Below are 18304 nucleotides of genomic sequence, written 5' to 3'. Positions count from 1 at the left end.
CATTTTGGCCAGAGACAGGCAAGCAAACTATTACTGAAAGCATTGTGAGGTCCTTATTATCCATCCAGAGGTGCCAGGGCCTTGATTTTAAGATCTCCTCAGAAACTGAGAATCATGTGTTTATCTACCTTGGAAGGATGAATGGCTGAGTCAGCCCTGCTGGGATTTGATCCTATTATACTAGGTATTTTAAACATGAGATTTAGGGATAGTTTACCTGGGGGATTCTTGCACCAGTATAGCTGCCAGTGCAACCTGCTGGCAGAGACATACTGCAATGCTGTAATAAATGCCTTGCACCACAATGCAAATCACTTCTTATACCAATGCAGGATGGCTATGATAGATACTAGCATCGGCACAGTATTGCACTGGTGTCAAATAACCACAGTGTAAACAAGCGCTTTGAGGACTAAGCCATCTCTTCCAGCATCTTAAAATTTAGAGTAATTTATAATTTATGCTGGCACAAGAATACCTGAAATGGGATGTCTTCGGTACCGGGCCGTTTTTATAGACCAGAGAAAACGCCTTAAACAACTGCTTTGACAGCAGCTCTTCACAACAAGCTGCATAATCAGAAGTTGCTGGGTTAACTCTTCCCTAGATACATCATATCCTTCAAATAATAACGCAGATAAGCCACTGAGCACTGCTTACTTGTGTTGGGGAAACTATAATTTGCTTTTATTGATTTGAACATTTGAATTGATTTTAAAAGCAAAGATCTGCGAGCCCGGACGTGTTCAGACTGTTCACATCTCAACAGTGAGTTTTGTTTATCTTGCACTGCCCATCATGCAGGTAAAGACAAAAAACTTCCAGGTGCAGCGCTGCTGATCTGTTGATTGTGTGGACACTTTTGTTTTTTTTGTTTTGTTTTTGGTGGGAAACTTTAAAATATATTCTTTCTCTTCCTCCGTATTAGACCAAATAAAGCCTTGTGTAGCATAAATGCTGTTTATTTTTATGAGGCAACTACTTAATGTCGGGGTGGATAAACCCAACACTAGGGAGACAGGGGTCTGGGAAGAGCTCTGGGCTCAGGAACCCCTGTCCCAGCGGGCCTGCTTAGCATGCTCCAGTTGGAGCAGGGCTTAACAGGTAGGGTGACCTGGTGTATGGTTTTTGACCGGAACACCCAGTCGAAAAGGGACCCTGGCAGCTCCGTGTGCTGCCCCGAGCACTGGCTCTGCACTAACATTGGCTGGGAACTGGCCAATGGGAGGTGGGAGGATGGTGCCTGCAGGCGAGAGCAGCACACAGAGCCGCCTGCACGCCTCCGCCTAGGAGCTGCACCTGCTGCTGGCCGCTTCTGGGGCAGAGCATGGTCTGTGATGCAAGGACAGGCAGGAAGCCTGCCTTAGTACCCCCGCTGTGCCGCTGACTGGGAGCCACCGGAGGTAAGCCCGTGCCCCAACCCCTCACCCTCAAACCCGGAGTCTGCTCCTGCACCCCAAACCCCTCATCCCCGGCCCCATCCCAGAGCCCTCACACACCTCCCATACTCCAACCCCCTGCCCCAGCCCAGAGCCCCCTCCCACAACCTGAACCCCTCATCCTCACCCCTTCCCACACCCCAACCCCCTGCCTCAACCTAAAGACCCCTCCCACATTCCGAATCCCTTGGCCCCACCCCCCTCAGCCTGGAGCTCAAGGTCTCGGGGAAAGGGGCAGGGCCTCAGGGAAGGGGCAGCGCTAGGGTGTTCAGTTTTGTGCGATTAGAAAGTTGGCAGCCCTATTAAGAGGAGGCACTGAAGCACAGGCCGGTGGCTGGCAGGAGGAGACAGACCTGTACTTGTGACTAGCGAGGGATTATACCAGGAGGTGGGACCACTACAGGAAGCATGGACTCCTTAGCCCACGACGCAGCTTAGGGCGGGACAGAGCAGTAGGAAGAGACTCACAGGAGGTTGTTAGCTGGATTGTAGGTAGCAAATGCCATTCTTACGATACTCCAGAGGGCCCTGGGTCAGAACCGGTGGAGTGGGTGGGGCCAGATCCCTTACCTCTCCCTGCAGTTGTTGACGTGGACTCTAAGCACGAGGCTGGGGGCTCTCCTGCTCACAGAGTGGAGATGTGCTCTTGCGGCTAGAGCTGAGGACTGAGAGTCAGGAGCCTGGTTAAATGTCCTTTCTCTGAAACCAACTCCCTGTACAATCTTGGGCAAGTCACTTAAGCCAGTGTTTCCCAAACAATGGGTCCCGACCCATCAGTGGGGTGCCGGAAGGTTCTAGATGGGTCTCCACACCTCAGTGGGAATAAAAAAAAAAAGGGGGGGGCATATTGCAACCAGTAGCCCTCAACCGCTCTTCTTGGAGCGCTGCCAGCATGACACCTGGGCCCACTGTGTGTTCCCCCCTCCGTGTGCCAAAATGGAGGCTCCTGCTCCTCCTGGCGCCGGGGCCTGGGAAGCAGGATGAACAGACATGAGGCTCACAAGCTGGGAGGGGTAAGAAGCAGGCTGTGGGGTAGGAAGCCAGGGGCTCCTGCGAGTGGGCAGTAAGAGGGCTCCCTCAGGGGCTGAGGAGCTCCTGCGAGTGGGCAGCAAGAGGGCTCCCTCAGGGGCTGAGGAAGGCTCTTGGGGAGGGCTGAGAGTAGGGGCTAATGGGAAGGTAAGATTCTGGCTCCCCAAGGTGTATCTCTCCCAGGCTAATGGACGGTGCCTGAGAGGGAAGAGGTGGGTCAGGCGGGGAGGTGCGGCAGCACGGCTGGGGGATATCACGGCCAGTGCCCCCTGGTTTAAATGGCCCTGACCATGCCACCATACCTCCCTCCCACTCCCCTTCCCTGTCAGCCTGACTATAGTGTATACGTAACGGTGGGTCACAAAAAAAGTGAAAATGCAGTTGGTGGGTTACCTTAGTAAAATGTTTGGGAATCAGTGAAGTCGTAATCGCTCATTGCCTCAGCACTGTAAAATAGGAATAATGACACTTCCTTTATCCTGCCCTTTATCTACTGAGATTGTAAGCTTTTCAGGGCAGGGACTCTCTGGCTTTTTGCATTTGTGGTGCACCTAGCACAGTGGGGATCCTAGTTGCGCCCTCTAGGCACTGCTGAAATACAAGTAATAATACTAATGACATGCTGTGTGATCTTGGATAAATCACTCAGCTGCCCTGTGCCTCAGTTTCCCTGTTGGTAAAATGGCTATAATAGCTTCTTTACAGAGTATTAACAGTTGAATATTTATCAAGTGCTTTGATATCATCAGAAAAAATGTAATTCTAAGTGTAAAAAAAAGTAATATATTTCCCATTTATTTTGTCCTATAAACTGAATGCAAGTTTAATCTCTGTTGGATGATTTTCTATTTAAAGACCACTTGAATTTATTACACAGTGGTATTTGGCTCTGCTGCTGTTTTTCATGTGTTTCCTATAGCTACAATAGGAAATGCCTATGCAGTGTAATTGTAATGGCCAGTCAATGTGTATATATTTAAAACAGCGTTCACTGTTCTATCGTGTGTAAAGCCTAGGGGAAATGTTTTGGCGGGAATTTGTATGCATGGAAAAATACAGATTCAGCAACACGGAAATGTTTAATGACTTCATGTCTATTTTGCTGAATTGTTTGTGCTGGAAGAAAAATAATTCCGAAGAAGCGTAAATATTTCAGTTTGACATTTTCTAAATGAAACATCCTAAGTTTCTTGGTTTCTTGAAATGACTTGGTTTTGTAATTTCCTTCTATTTTATTTACAAAAATGCAAAAACATTTAAAAAAAACCAAACACTTAACAGTTAAACAAAATGTTTTGTTCAACCAGAAACTTTATATATTTTTTTGGCATTTCCATTGTGACAAAATTTTGAAAACATTTTGTTTTCCGGTCTAGTGAGTAAAAGCCCAATCTGCACGGGGGGAAATTGGCTGGCTGCATTATCAATAGCACATTAACATCTTGCTGGAAATTTTTTTTCCCCAAGTATTTTTTGGAACTGTGAACAAACCACATAACTACATGTGTGGCAGCACCTGTGGCAGAGATAAAGACAAAAACTTCACCGCTAAAGTTTAAGGGTCAGATTCTCAGGTGGCATGTTCCATTGAGCATCTTCCGCCAGCTGAAGTTCTGGCCCTACGTCAGCATGAATATCGGCAAAGCTTCCATCTGAGCTGTCTAGTTGGGTCAGTAATTTAACAACAGACTAGAGACACTTTCCAACTGACCTAAGAGATGAAATATATAAGATCTGCCTTGCCATCTTCGGTTAGGGAGACAGAACTGAGTAAAAGTTGTGTTGTAAAACCGTTTTTGATTGCTGATTTAAATTTGCTCTTTCATGGACTGGACGATCTCTCTTCAAGGGAGGTAATCCAGGCAAAACCTTGATTTTGAGTTTAGCAACAAGAGGTAATTACTGAGAGATTGATCATCCGCTAGAAGTACTGAAGCAAATAAATTGCTCAGTGCCCAGTGCAGGATGAGAATGGCAGCTAATGGAAATGGTGGATAGGTCGGCTGGACCATAATTTGGCTTGATGAAGCATCCACATGGGCATGGTGCTAATGTGCTATTGATATGCAGCCAGCCAATTTCCCCCGTGCAGATTGGGCTTTGACTCGTTAGAGCAGAGCTGGGCATCGCAGCAGTAAATGAAGAGGAAAATTGAAGTAATGCTGTATTATAAATTTATGATTTCATCTGCCTGACCTAGAGAATGTTCTGTGATGGAAGATACAGATTAGAACCTCTATCCAGTCAGCTGTGTATTTTGTCTTTGTTGTTAGAAACGATACAGTCTGGGGGGGATGAAGGGGGGGGTCACAAGTGTCTTTACAGTTGTCTCGCTGGTTGGCTTCAGGTATCCCTTTTTAAGGCTGTTCTATTAGGGTAACCCAATACATAACTCAATGGGTAACGCTTGCCCAGTAAGCCTGCACAAGGGAATAAGGTGCGAAGTTCCTTGGGTTTCTGTGTGGAAGGGGAGAATGGGCTTAGTGGGGTTGCTACTATCCTCCTCACATAGGTGGGTGATCAGGGAAAGGAAGTGGTGGTTTCACTCTGAAACTCTACACTGCACTATGCCACCAGTGAGCTGTAGCTCACGAAAGCTCATGCTCAAATAAATTGGTTAGTCTCTAAGGTGCCACAAGTACTCCTTTTCTTTTAGTGATGTTAATGGGGCTACTTAGTTTGCAAACAATCAGTTTATCACTATTATTGTTTTTTAAATGGTTTGTAAAGCTTATCTCTGAAAGGTCTGATTTAATGACCGATTTCTAAGGAATCCTGCTGTTGAGCTGTGAAATAAATATTCAGGAGATAACTAATGTAGGTACATATTTATTTAAAGTGCCAATGTCCTGTGTTGTGGTCACATGCCTGCTTTTCTCCTACACCCCTTTAATCCCTTTATCAAAATTCATACAAGCATTTAATTTTCTGGTTTTAAAACATGATTAATAGTAAACTGTATGAAATACAAATTCTATCTGAAATGGAAGGACTTGCTGTGTCAGCAAAATAACTGTAAAGTATATTGGAAATAGTCGCTTTTTAAAGAATAAATAAAAATAGAGGTATGAGACCTTGGAAAAAATTTTCAGTTGTAAACAAACAAACAAAACCAACCATACATATCAATGAGCTCAAAGCCAAATACAATTTCCTTTAATGTCAAGGGAAAAATTCCCATTGACTTCAAAGGGAGTTGCATCAAGACTTTGATGATGAGACAGTGGGTTTGAGGAGAAAGGCAGAAAGCTGATCACTGCCCAGTAATTGTGGAGAAGACTGTGCACTGTTTGTTGGTGCTAGAAATATAAATACTCCTGATAAGACTAGGCAGGCGAAGTTTGAGAACTGTAAGTGATGTTTGAAAAACGTGCCAGCTTTGTAGAGGGTAACACAAGGTGGTCACTAACTCTCAGTCTTGGTGAATGGAGCACTACTGGAACCTATGAAAAGGCAGTTAACTTATCGGCCTCGATGCAAATAGAATAAAGCATGGAGAAAGCACATAACCCCTACACAGCTGACAGAATGTGCATCATTTTAGACAAGAGTTTTGATTTCCAGAAGTGAGGCTGTCCAGGACCCTGCTGCCTTCAGAACAAAACCGCATGTTTTAGACTATGTCTTTGCTCAAAAACACCATGCTGCGGGGGTGGGTGCGGGTGGAGTTTGAGGGAGATACAAAATAAATGAAGTAGGGTCCTCGCTATCTGAACAAGAGGAATTTAAGAACATAGATAGAACACTCATGCAGATAAATGGGACAGGACTCAGGACTTCAGTGGGAGTCAGATCTACCCCTTAATCTCTGATCTTTAAACCCATGGGGCTTTAAATTCTGCCTTGGTTTACTATATGTACGCATAGCTGCCACTGAAATTAACGGAGGTGGATGTAATTTAGCCTTTCCTGATCCTCTTCTAGTGTTCACTCCATCTCCATTCAGCATTCCAGGGTCACTCACGCTACCCAGTGCAAGGGGTGGGATTCTCAGGTGCTCCTGTAGACTCTTAAAGAGCCAAAAGCAGGTTTTTCTCTTGAGCATAGATAAACCTACTGTCTTTATATAATACAGTAGAATTCTTACCTATGATTGCCTATTGGACAAAAAAAAGCCAAATGGCACAGTCTCTGTGCATGACAGCCCTGTCTACGCTAGCAAATTGACTTGTTGCTCTCAGCCATGGCCAGCAATGGATTCCACTGAACAAGAGTTCACGCCAGTTTACTTGTTAATGAGAATGTGACCAAACCAGCTTGCTCTAATTCTCAGTGCTGGTACCCAAATCTCCGTCATGCTTTCAGTAATATTGCTTGAAATGGTTTTGTCCTCTTTGCAACACTGTTTTCTTCCACCATCTGCAATGTACCTCTGGGGTTTGTAGCTGTAGATTTTACAGGCTTTTTTTTTCTGTGTTACACAAACATGGTTTTTTTCCACCATGTTATGTGACTGCTGAAACCTTATGTTAAATTGTACACCATTTGTTGTTCAATATATTTGCTTACACATTTTTATTTACAACAAAGTGTCCTTGAATGGTATTGCCCTAATAAGAAAATAGCAAATACTTTGTTTGATTGTAGCTGTTACAAGTCGCTTCAGGAAAAATTTCTTATCTGTTGAATTTTACTTTCCTGAAAAACTAAAACCTCTTTGACTCTCTAGTTCCTTGGTATTGCTGCCTCTAACTCTTTGATGTGTTAACTGTTGTCCTTCACACTCTTGGGATGAAGAATTACTAGTACCTTAATCTCCAACTGTCAATAACTCTGAAGCAAAGTACATTCGTTGTAAGCTCTCCAAATGTCAGAGCAAACCTGTGTTATGTGTTTAGCCTTAGCATTTGGCATTTACTCTTCTAGCTAAAAAGTATGCACAGTCCTTGGACTTCAGATACCAAAGTGAATGTTAATTATATGAGTGACAGATCTCATATGCATAGCAAAAGGAGAAAGTGATCAGGAAGAGTAGCATGTGTCTGCAGATGTTTTATTTTCCTTCAAGATGAAAAACCTTCCTGCAGTTCTGCATGAGAAGAGTAAACTGTGTTCTTTCATACCTTGTGTAAAAGTCAAATTTCCTTTTCGCCCATCCAGTGTGTTAATGTTACATTAGATGTAGGAGCAAAGAGTAAAACCTTACTAATCTGCCATTTTCTTTTATTCATATTTCTGCATTCAAGGTTACCCGAATTTTGTTGCAACATATGGCAGAGGATATCCTGGATTTGCCCCAAGTTACAGCTATCAGTTCCCAGGTATGTACATTTCATTTGGAGATTGATTGATTTATTTAAATCCATAGCTGCAAGCTGAGGCAGGAAAATCTGCAGGGAAGCATTTCATGCGATGATAAATTGTGACCATTTTGAAGATACATATATATATATATATATCTTCAAATAATATATACATAAGGATATTGCCAAGATTGTTGTTAATATAATGTGTTAATTGGTACTGGTTATTTGAAAACAAAGTTTTTAATTTTAAAAAAATTAACCAGAATGATAATTTAAGAGCTATTGCCATCCCTTTGCTGGGGTTAATTTTTTTTCCTTTTTCTATGTACATATTCTACAGTAAGCTTATATTTGTTAGGGATGCAGTTCTGGAGTAAAAAGTCCAACGTGAGTGTATTTTATATAGATGTCTCTGGTGACCTTCACAGAGTCGGGTGTCTAATGGTGCTCAGTCTAATTCTTTCTTCACATTTGTTTAGTTCCCTCCACCCCCACCCCCACCCCTTCCCTTTTGTGTGGCTGTCAAAGATTTGCTGCATTTAGTGATTTCTATTCACTGGAAGTTTAATACTGCCACTCATAATTTTTGATCTCCTAAGATTCTAAAGTGGTAGGCTGGCTTTTAACGTAACACAGCGTGGATTTCATCTGGGGACTTTGAAAAGGCAGTCACTGAAACTAGTTCTCCCTATATTTTGCTTTATGCCATCTTAGAACTTAAATTGGAAATGACAGATGATTTTTTTTTTATTTCACCTTAAGAATTCTAAGGGAGATTTTAGAAGCAGAGTCATGACTAATACTAATACTGCTAACTAATAGCTAAGGCCTTCCAGGACACCATGGAAAGGAAATCTATGTTGTGTTATACATTAAATTCATTAGCGTGCCATGTCATTTGGGTCACACATGATCAGTTCCACCACCTTGCACTGTTTATTTAATTGCTTAGAAAGAGAATGTTAGAAGCACAACTTTGCTCAGGTTAAGAACATAAGAACGGCAATACTGGGTCAGACCAATGGTCCATCTAGCCCAGTATCCTGTCTTCCAAGCTAGATGCTTCAGAGGGAATGAACAGAACAGGGTAATTTATTGAGTGATCCATCTCCTGTTGTCCAGTCCCAGCTTCTGGCAGTCAGAGGCTTAGGTACATCTTGGCATAGGCTTGCGTCCCCTACCATTTTGGCAAATAGCCATTGGTGGAACTATCCTCCATGAACTTACCTAGTTCTTTTTTTGAACCCAGTTATATTTTTGGCCTTCACAACATCCCCTGGCAACGAGTTCCACAGGTTGACTATGTGTTGCATGAGGAAGTACTTCCTTTTGTTTGTTTTAAATGTGCTGCCTATTAATTTCATTGGGTGACCCCTGGTTCTTGTGTTATGTGAAGGGGTAAATAACACTTCTTTGTTCATTTTCCCCATGCCATTCATGATTATATAGACCTATATCATATCCCCCCATAATCGTCTCTTTTCTAAACCGACCGGTCCCAGTCTTTTTAATCTTTCATCGTATGTTCCATACCCCTAATCATTTTTGTTGCCCTTCTCTGTCCTTCTTCCAATTCTAATATATCTTTTTTGAGATGGGGCAACCAGAACTGCACGCAGTATTAAGAAACCAAGTTTAACTGTCTCTTTAATGAAAATGCTACAGGTAAAGGACAGGGTTTTTAAGCAAAGAAGAAAACAAGACCCTTATGGAGAAAATCTCTAGAACAATACTGGGTCAGACCAATTTAAATTCTACAGATAGGTTTAAATATTTTATAGAAAGGATTAAAATTGTTTATTAAATTCTATAAGACAGAGTAATTTCCATGTAATGCTATCTAGTTCCTTTGGAACCATAGTGGTTTCTATAGAAGTTTTCCATAAAGGGAAGTGTTGGTTTTGTTGTTGATTATTTTGACATTTTACAAATATTGAGATTCTGGTTTCTGTAAGTGTGTAAGTGCTTTTAAGAATATCTGTTTAAGAAAACTAACCAAAAAAAACCCCTTTGTCTAAGATATTAAGTCTAAAAATTGACCACCTTTGACCATTTTTCTATACATTTGCTCTTCTGGTAAGAAACACAGAAGGAATCAGATTCCAGATTGAGAACCAGCCTTCATTTCTCATGTCCCAGGCCAGCTGGGGTTGGGAGAGCTTCAAAGGCAGAAAGTTCAGCTCCCTCTTTGGCTCTTGTTAATTTTTGATCCAGCTGGGTGAAAAGGGTGCTGTTGCTGTATAGTGATCTCCTCTGGCTAACTGCAGGTATAGTGTTCACTTCCCCTCGCCAGAGGAAGAGTCATTACAGTGTGGGGCATCTTTTAAGAATGCAGCATGAAGGGGAAAATGCCATCTCGGAAGAGCCTTCAGAAACTTCTCTGGCACCTTGTTTTATAGGTATTCCTTTAAGCCACAAACTGTACTCTTATTGCTCTGCCATACGTAACTAAAAAATTGTATAGCAGGGGTGTTAATCGCCCAGCCCATTTGACAATACTGTATATCCAGCCCCCTTGATGAATGTGGATCTGTAGGATTAAAAAACAAATATTCCATTTCTGCCTCTTATGCTTGTAAATGTAACATGACCCAGCGCATTGCTGTCTTCATTTTAAATAGTTCAGTGTGATGGCAACTGCTCCTGTGGCAAAGGAGTGCTAATGCTGAAGTACAATGATATCGCGCTGAAGTGCGTGTTTACAAACCACATCAGTGTTCAATGGTGGGCATGATTTGCACATGCAGTTACTTCTGTTGTGCATGCAAATTTGGTAAAAGCACACACAAATGGTCAAATAAACAAGGGCTGTAGTAGCAATTTTTCTAAAGGTGCCCTGCATCACTTTTAACCCAACGGAGTCATGCAGTGAACATAATTGGAACTTTACTAATAGTTTAATTGCTATTTATAAGGGTCATATTCTGCTGCTGTTCTTTGTACAAACCTCCCATTGACACCATTGGGAGAACTGCTGTATCGAGGGAAATAGCCCTGGCTAACAGGCCATAATTAAAAATGTTGTCAGCCCTCTTCACAAAATAGGTTTGACCGCTCAGCTGTATGGTATATGTGTCATTTTCACAAGTACTCTTCATAATATTAAAGCCATCCAGATGTGGCACAAAAATGCATACAATTCATTTCAACACCTGTTTTGAGCTAATCGCATTTGAATATAAGGTGATGAGATTTTTTTTTTAAAGTGCGTTTGCACATTGTCTCAGGACTTGGTTTTCAGGTTCTCATGACTTCTTGAATCAGATGGAGCTATATGAAGAAAGGACAGACAATGAAAAATGGTTTTAATAAACTAAATGATTAAAATTGACAGGACTAGCAACTAATTGTAAAGATATCGTTTGACTCTAACTATCATTATATGTGTTTTTATTTAGGGGCCTCTAGCTATTGCTTAGACTTGCACTTCATAAGAAACTGTGTAAATGTATTTATTCCCCACAAACAAATTTTTTAAAATACGTTGTTGTTTTTTAAAAACGCTTACTCCATTTTTTAATGAACTCTTCAAATACTTGACTCTTGTGAAGCACATTTAAGGATCTCAAAGCATCTTATAAATATTAATCTTCACAGCACTCTCTGGAATGTTAGCCCATATGCAATATCGAATATTGGAGTGTCAGACCCCTTTTACAAGTTGGCAGATGGAGGCACGGAATTTAAAGGTGCAGTGGTGCCCTTATGGCACAGCTTATGCTAGGAGGTGGTGCCAAGGTGTAGTGAGTTCCCAGTGGCTGTTCCCAGAGTTAGGCACAATATTTTCAGTACTACTTAAGGGGACAGCATGTTCCAAATCTCCTGCCTCTTTGCTAGCCTCTGTGTAAGGGAGGGCAAGGATGGAGATTGTATCCCAGCTGTTGTACAAGGATGCATTGAAAGGACGAGAGCTCCTGCGTTGTTGTGCTGAAAGACGCAGGAGAACGGATTCACAATTTCACTAGACGCTACCACTTTAAATGCCACAGTGTCAAGCCAGTACTTGGGGCCATACCTTGCACCTAGGACACCCATTGGAATTGTTGGGAGATTTAGGTGCCCAAGGAGTGCAGTATCATGCCCTCAGTAATGCCAAATACTTGTATCAATTCTGCATCCTACTAGCTGCTACCACGCAGAGAGGGCAATGAACGATGTGCACACAGCTGTTCTGTCTATAAGACTGCAGTTCCCTGGTAAGGGAGAGGGGAAGGATGTTCTGGTGAGGAAATGCTGTAGGTAGGGGACCAAAGTTCAATATGTTATCTGTATCACCGGAACTTAGAGAGGGGTTTTATATGCAGAGTTCAGAGAATATTGCATGCTAACATATCTTTGTCACATCTTTCATATAAATGTTGATTAAATTAATGCTACTTTATTGATTTGTCTTAATGTACCTAAGCTGCTTTTGTTGTTCTCTGCATTTTCCTTTCGCATCCTCTCTACAAACCTGAGACTGGAAGCCATTTTTTTCAGGGTTTATTTTTTGAAAATGACCCTTTTTCCTGCTTTCGCAGCAATCAAGGTTTTGAACAGTACAGGCTGTTACAAATGAGCAGAGAAAAGGAAGCTTTTAATAAAACATAAGAAATCAGTACACTTATTAAAAAAAAATACTAGAGTATTCAACAGCATAGGCCAAGTTTTCCAAGGTGCCTAAATTGCATTCATAATATTTTCTCATGCATGTTTTTGCACATGCAGAAGCGCCCCTTTGCGTGCATGGAGGTGGGGTTCTGAGCATGGAAACAGGTGAGCATGCAAACTTTGCAGAGCAAAATATGGGCTTGTATACCCTTTAAAAAAATAAAAATAAAAATGACCTACACACCCAAAACGTTGCATTATTGTGATTAAAGAAGAACTGTTTGGGTCATTTCTACAAAATACTCTATTTTTTTCTTTCTTTTCTTTTCCTTGAGGGCTTGTCCCAAAACACTACAGTTTGCAATATCTTAGGGTTTTAGGCTGCTATCTATCACCATAGTATTGAAGTAAAAACAGTGTTCTCTGTGGGATTTTACTAAAAAAGACGATCCCCACACTATTTCAGTTTGGCTGCATCTTCTCTTGGGTCATTCTACCAGCAGATCTCATGGCAAGGCTGAATGAAAGAATGAGTTTGTTGTAGCTAAATGCCTTGATATGAGTACATACACTTATCCTTCATTATCTCATATGTCAGAATGCTACTTTAAATGGTTTGTTATGGAGCAGTCCTGACGTCGCTGGTTATTAGAGTACAGATGTGTCACAGAACCTTAATATAGTGCTCTTCTGATGTCTGTGCTATAATAAGTCAGCTAATTTCAAGGAAATTATAGTGTTCCTTGTATTATAAAAAAAAGTATTGCAAAACTGTGCTATTAACAGTTACCAATTCAAAGAACTGTATTATGGTTGCATCTATTTTAATATCAGCGCCCTTTAGTCCAGTTGCCTTTTCAGGTTACACCAACTATTTTCTTTTTCTTTTCTTTTTTTAAAATGCCAGCAGTCAATATTGTGTTGTAATGTGATATTTACTGTTGTCAAAGCGAAACAATGCTACAAATGTCATGATCCACCTGTTTGCATTTTTGTTTTGGTCATTTGGAAAGAAGGTTCTTTGCTCTCTCACTATTTGTCTGTTTGAATGATGCCCCCTCTGTCTCCTGTATTATACTTCGATCGAAGTAGGTGACAGCCCTTAGCTTGAAAGGCAGCAGGAATGTAAATCACTTTGGCAACTGTTCTATCTTCTCTCATCAAGTTTTTTTTCTCTAGGCTTTAATAGCTTAGTACATAGTCATTTTAAAATTATTATTATTATAATCACTCCCTATCCTGTTTCACTTTTTTATTTTATTTTTTTTTTTAATTTCTGGGACTTATCTTTTCAGTTTAATCTATTAATTTCTGTTCTTATTTCACTTTGCAGACTATTTGCCGATTTCACAAGACATAATTTTTATCAACTAGTTCTTAAAGATGCATAACAAATTAATCGGGGTTTACTACAGTGCTAATGAGAGAAAGAGACAGACAGAGACAGCCTGGGTGGTCCATGTTTAATATCAATGTCCACTGAAAAAATGCTGCTCTTACTGGCTGGTTTGATTGACTGGACTTATTTTTTTTTTATTATTATTATTATTATTATTATTATTTTTAAAGGCTCCATATCCTCACTGCTTGAGTTTGCTTTTTCTTATTTTTGTTTCCTCTGCTTTATATGAGTTTTTAATGCCCACACGGAATGTAACTCACAAAGAGAATGGAGGCGGGCGTTAGTTGACGTTATAAAGGCATGACTTCTCACAAACTTTGTAGAAATAATTTATTAGGGAAATGGAAATTATGATGAAGTCCTATAAAAAGCCCCCGAACTGAAATGTTGATGCTTTTTGATATACAGCATATTTAGTATCAGTAAAAGTCATCATTATCATGCAGGAGGGCTGGTAACATATAGCTAAGATTATTGGGCAAGCCAGACAACTGAATCTAATTATTCAAAGTATTATGATCATGTATCCGTGAAAATTTAATCTGTGAAGTTGGCAATTGCATGATTATTACTTATTTGTTTTTACAGATCTTTCAGTAGTTGAAATTCTAATAACTGAGAGTTCTGTTTTGAAAACAGAAAAGTTTGACTATGGTGATGTCACCCTGAAAGTGTTCATCAAAGTAAGCTGTGGGTAATTAGAGGCTACCAAACACCCCACCCCCCACCTCCAAAACAAACACTAAATCATCCCATTCTTCCACACATAGGAAAAAAATAATGAAATAACCACCTTCAAAGCTCTTAGACAGTTCCCTGTCTTGGAATAGGCTATGCTTTCCGAAGTTCAGATGCTGTCGTCACTTTTACCTCCAGGCTTCACTTGTAAACCACTGGCAGAATTAAAGTTCTAGCAAGAACAGCAGGAACTGAGCTGCCAGCATGAGCTGTAGTGCACCTCTTAACCTTTAACCTCTGCACAAATATATGAAGTGTTTTATACGTCTTCCCATTATTGGCTTTGTTTCTAACAGAACTAAGTTCTGAGCTGTATGGTTGAAAGCACACGTTGCATTTAAATTCTCCTTTTTATTAAAAAAAAAGTGCTTCTAACAATTTTATAAGTTTGTGAGAAGTAAATTGCATGCTTACAGTAGAACTGTAATGCATTTTAATGTTTGTTAATCCACTTGTTTAAAATGTCCGTGTCCAAGGCTCTACATACACACCTATGCTGTTCTTTTCATTAAAGATGCTTGATGTAATAATTGGTTAGTTTCCTTTTTATTCTTCTGCTTTTTTAAAATCTGTATGGCTTTTTTATTATTTTGTTTTGGTTTTGCTATGAATTGCTTTGCTTTTGTGAACTTTTCCTAGTGTGCATGATTTGCAAACATTTCGGCTATTGTCAATTTTCTCATTTTGTAAATAGTTCATCTGTGCTTTTTTTTTTAATTACTTTTTTTTCCTGTAAGCAACTGAGGTAGAAAAAAAAACAATAATAAATCGTTTACAATGGACAAGCTGTGTTGCTGCTCTCTTAGCTTGCAGTTTCATATTTTGGTTTGGACATACCAAATAACCAGTACCAATGACAATTTAATAAAAGAATAAAAAGATCATCACTTGAAGTGTGTGACCCACTGTTTGAAGAACTCACGGAGTGAATATTGCATATTAGATATGTTTACAGCAGAGATGATAAAAAGAGAAAGACACATTTATAGTGTTGGTGAAGAATACCTACATGTTAAAGCAGCATTATTCTTATAAAGTCTGATTCTGCACCATTAACTTCAATGGACTTTGTGCCATCGATAGCAGTGGGGTGAGGATCAGATCCATACGCTGTTTGTGAACTCTTTTGCACTAATGAGGAGAGATCTGTTTTTGGAGTGAAACACATTTAAATATTAAAAGAAAATAAATAACAGCCCTGTCATCATTTAAAAAAAGACTACCCTAGGTGGGAGCACAAGAGTTGCCCCGTGCAGAGCCCTTTGCAGATCAATACCTGTGACTCCTCCTTGGACGTTTGTAATTGAAATGTGTTTCTTTACCGGAATTATATTTTTCTCCATTATAGTCATGGTGGATTGTCATTGCAGGGTTTTGACTGTTGGAATTATTTCTTGGGGTTTTTAATTATTTTTTTCAGCACAGTGAAGTGTTTAGATATGGGGGGAGGGGAGAAGCAAATATTTATATGAACTTTTCAGAGAAAAGAAAAATGTATTTACTTATTATTTATATTGCAGTAGTGCCTAGGAGGCCCAATCATGGACCAAGTCCCCATTGCGCTAGGCGCTGTACTACCACAGAACAAAAAGAGGAGTCCCTGCCCCCAAATAGCTGACAATCTAAGATAACTTTTAGGTTTTCCATTATTGACAGTATTTTTAAAAATATGATTTTAAATCTGAAAGCCTTAGTTTAATTTCTTCCATGGTAGCTACTCAAAACCACGTTACCTAGAAGCCTACTTAGTCTGTGAGTAACTGGTGTAGAAAAGCAATATTCATATAACCGTAACTATCCCATATGCTTGACAGGTAATATAAAGGGCTACATTGTGGATTTGGGGGTGGGGAGGAGGAGAGTTGGGGGTGTCAGGAAGGGGGTAATTTTTGTAATAATATAATTTAAGGCTCTGTTTGAGAATTTCAGAGAGGAAGAAGGAGGGTCGAGAAATAGTTAAAATATTTACCAACTTATGATGTGAAAAAGAAAATGCCAAAAACCTGCAAGATTTATTCCCCCCCCCACGACAGCTCTTCACCCCTCACTCTGTTGTGTGCTCCTCACAAGAAATCTACAGTGGGGACCAGCATTTGATTGAGGAGAAGGGAATATATTTGTAGTCTGAATGCATGGCACAAGATAAACATTTAGTTTTAGCTAGATATTATAGCTAGATAATGTCCTTGTAAAAGAGGGGGAGGGGAGCACCATTCACAATTTCTGAGAGTAAATGTTGTTCAACTCTGAGGGCCAGATCATCCGCTGGTGTAAACTAGCCTAACACACCTCAGCTGGTGCAAGTCAGCGTAGTTCCACTGATCTGGTCCTAAATGCATTCTGCTAAAGATGTACATGGCATTTTAAAGACCCAAGACGAGATTCTCATTTACACTAAGGCCACTCTACACTTCTCTGGCAGCGTAACAGTGCTTTAAAGTGGGAGTAAATTATATTCACACTTGGCCCCCTTACCCTGACAGTGTTGTATGGAGGGGGCTTTAGTCATGTCCCCAGTAGTTGAGCCATGTTGGAAGCAGTAACAAAGCTTGTCACAGTGTGATATTTTAATGACCTTAATTTTTTTTTTTCATAAAAGTAAACCTGTCCTTGGCATTCTGTGGTTCAAAGTATTGTGGCTGGGTAAACACAAGTCACGTTAGTAAATTGTTTAAACTTGTTATGGTAAGAAATGCAAAACAAAGTTAGAGCTGTTTCTCACTCTTCCTTCTAGCCCTTCCCATACTGCTTAAACACTGATCTAATCCTTCCAGCACTGCATGCCTTTGTTCACCTAAAAAATGCTGGTGGCGTCTGCATGGTGTAAAATGATTTACAAAGAACTTATTAAATCTACCAGAGTAAGCTTAATTATCATTCTTCAAACCTTTCAGTTTTAATTTCCATCAATGAAAGCGAATGGCAGACTGGACTCTTCCCCCACATATACACATACAAATTAATTTGAAAGTTTGCATGTCTTTCACCTGGGATGAGACGCTGAAGTGCATGCATGCAGGATACATGTGCTTCCCATGAGCAGGGAACCCTTAAAAATGTAGGTAATAAAGTAAAAAATTAATATTTCAGTGCACATAAACCACTAACCATGAAATACCCCATTAAGTTCTGCTTTCTTGGCCGATAGTTTGGTGTTTTTTTTGTCGCAGGAAAAATTTTTACCTAGGTTTTAACCCCAATGTAAATACTGTAAGTAGTACTTTCCTTATCCGTACTAGGATCTGTTTTGAATATTATATTTCTAGATAGCCTTGTGGTAATAAGCACTTCCCATTCGGCCTGTCATTCATAAATGCAAATTATATTGTATACACATGCACACACATCCATCTAATAGTCTGTGGAGAAGACAGACAGATGGAAAGCACCACATGAAACAGTTTATCATTCCACTTAATGCACTACTAGATACCATGGTGATGGGTGCAGGTTAAGGAACTGAGTAGAATTCTTAGAACAGGTTAATAAAGAACCAGAAACTGAGCCAGTCACTCAGAAAGGTGCAATCCCCTGACGCCCAGCAGAAGCCCTTTGTATTCTTAGGATGTTTTAGTGCAGAAGAATCTAATTTTCACTTGTACAGGCAAGAGGAATGGTCTGACCTAAAAAATATTACCATGGCCAATAAATTGAGGATGGGATTTTCAGAAGCAATCGGTGTTGGTCCAACTTTGCTCCCACTGGGGTCAATGGTAAAACTCCCATTGATTTCAGTGGCAACAGAGTTAGGCCAACACTGAGCACTTCCAAAGTTTCCAGCCCCTGGAAGTTTCTGGTAGGACCCTTTGCCAGCATAATAACTTCCACGCAGTTTTCCGAACCTCCCACATAAGTGCTTG

General features: G+C 40.4%; 1 protein-coding gene across 14 annotated transcripts in view; it reads left to right on the top strand.

The window, feature by feature from the left end:
• The window catches only part of MSI2 (musashi RNA binding protein 2), a 377362-nt gene that overhangs the window by 303323 nt on the left and 55735 nt on the right, over window positions 1–18304 (top strand). For 9 of the 14 annotated variants that reach the window (XM_073315753.1, XM_073315752.1, XM_073315757.1 and 6 more), the window contains 2 exons: window positions 7655–7729; window positions 12422–12469. In XM_073315753.1, the coding sequence (XP_073171854.1) occupies window positions 7655–7729; window positions 12422–12469 (123 nt within the window). Of the gene's footprint in view, window positions 1–7654; window positions 7730–12421; window positions 12470–13637; window positions 15230–18304 lie in introns of those variants that run through there. The other 5 variants (XM_073315764.1, XM_073315763.1, XM_073315758.1 and 2 more) reach the window with 2 other exon arrangements.

Source organism: Lepidochelys kempii, chromosome 17 (assembly GCF_965140265.1).
Source record: "Lepidochelys kempii isolate rLepKem1 chromosome 17, rLepKem1.hap2, whole genome shotgun sequence".
In the NCBI taxonomy this organism is placed as follows: Eukaryota; Metazoa; Chordata; order Testudines; family Cheloniidae; genus Lepidochelys; species Lepidochelys kempii.
Note: the sequence above shows the minus strand (reverse complement) of the source record. Positions and strands in the feature narration are given on the sequence as shown.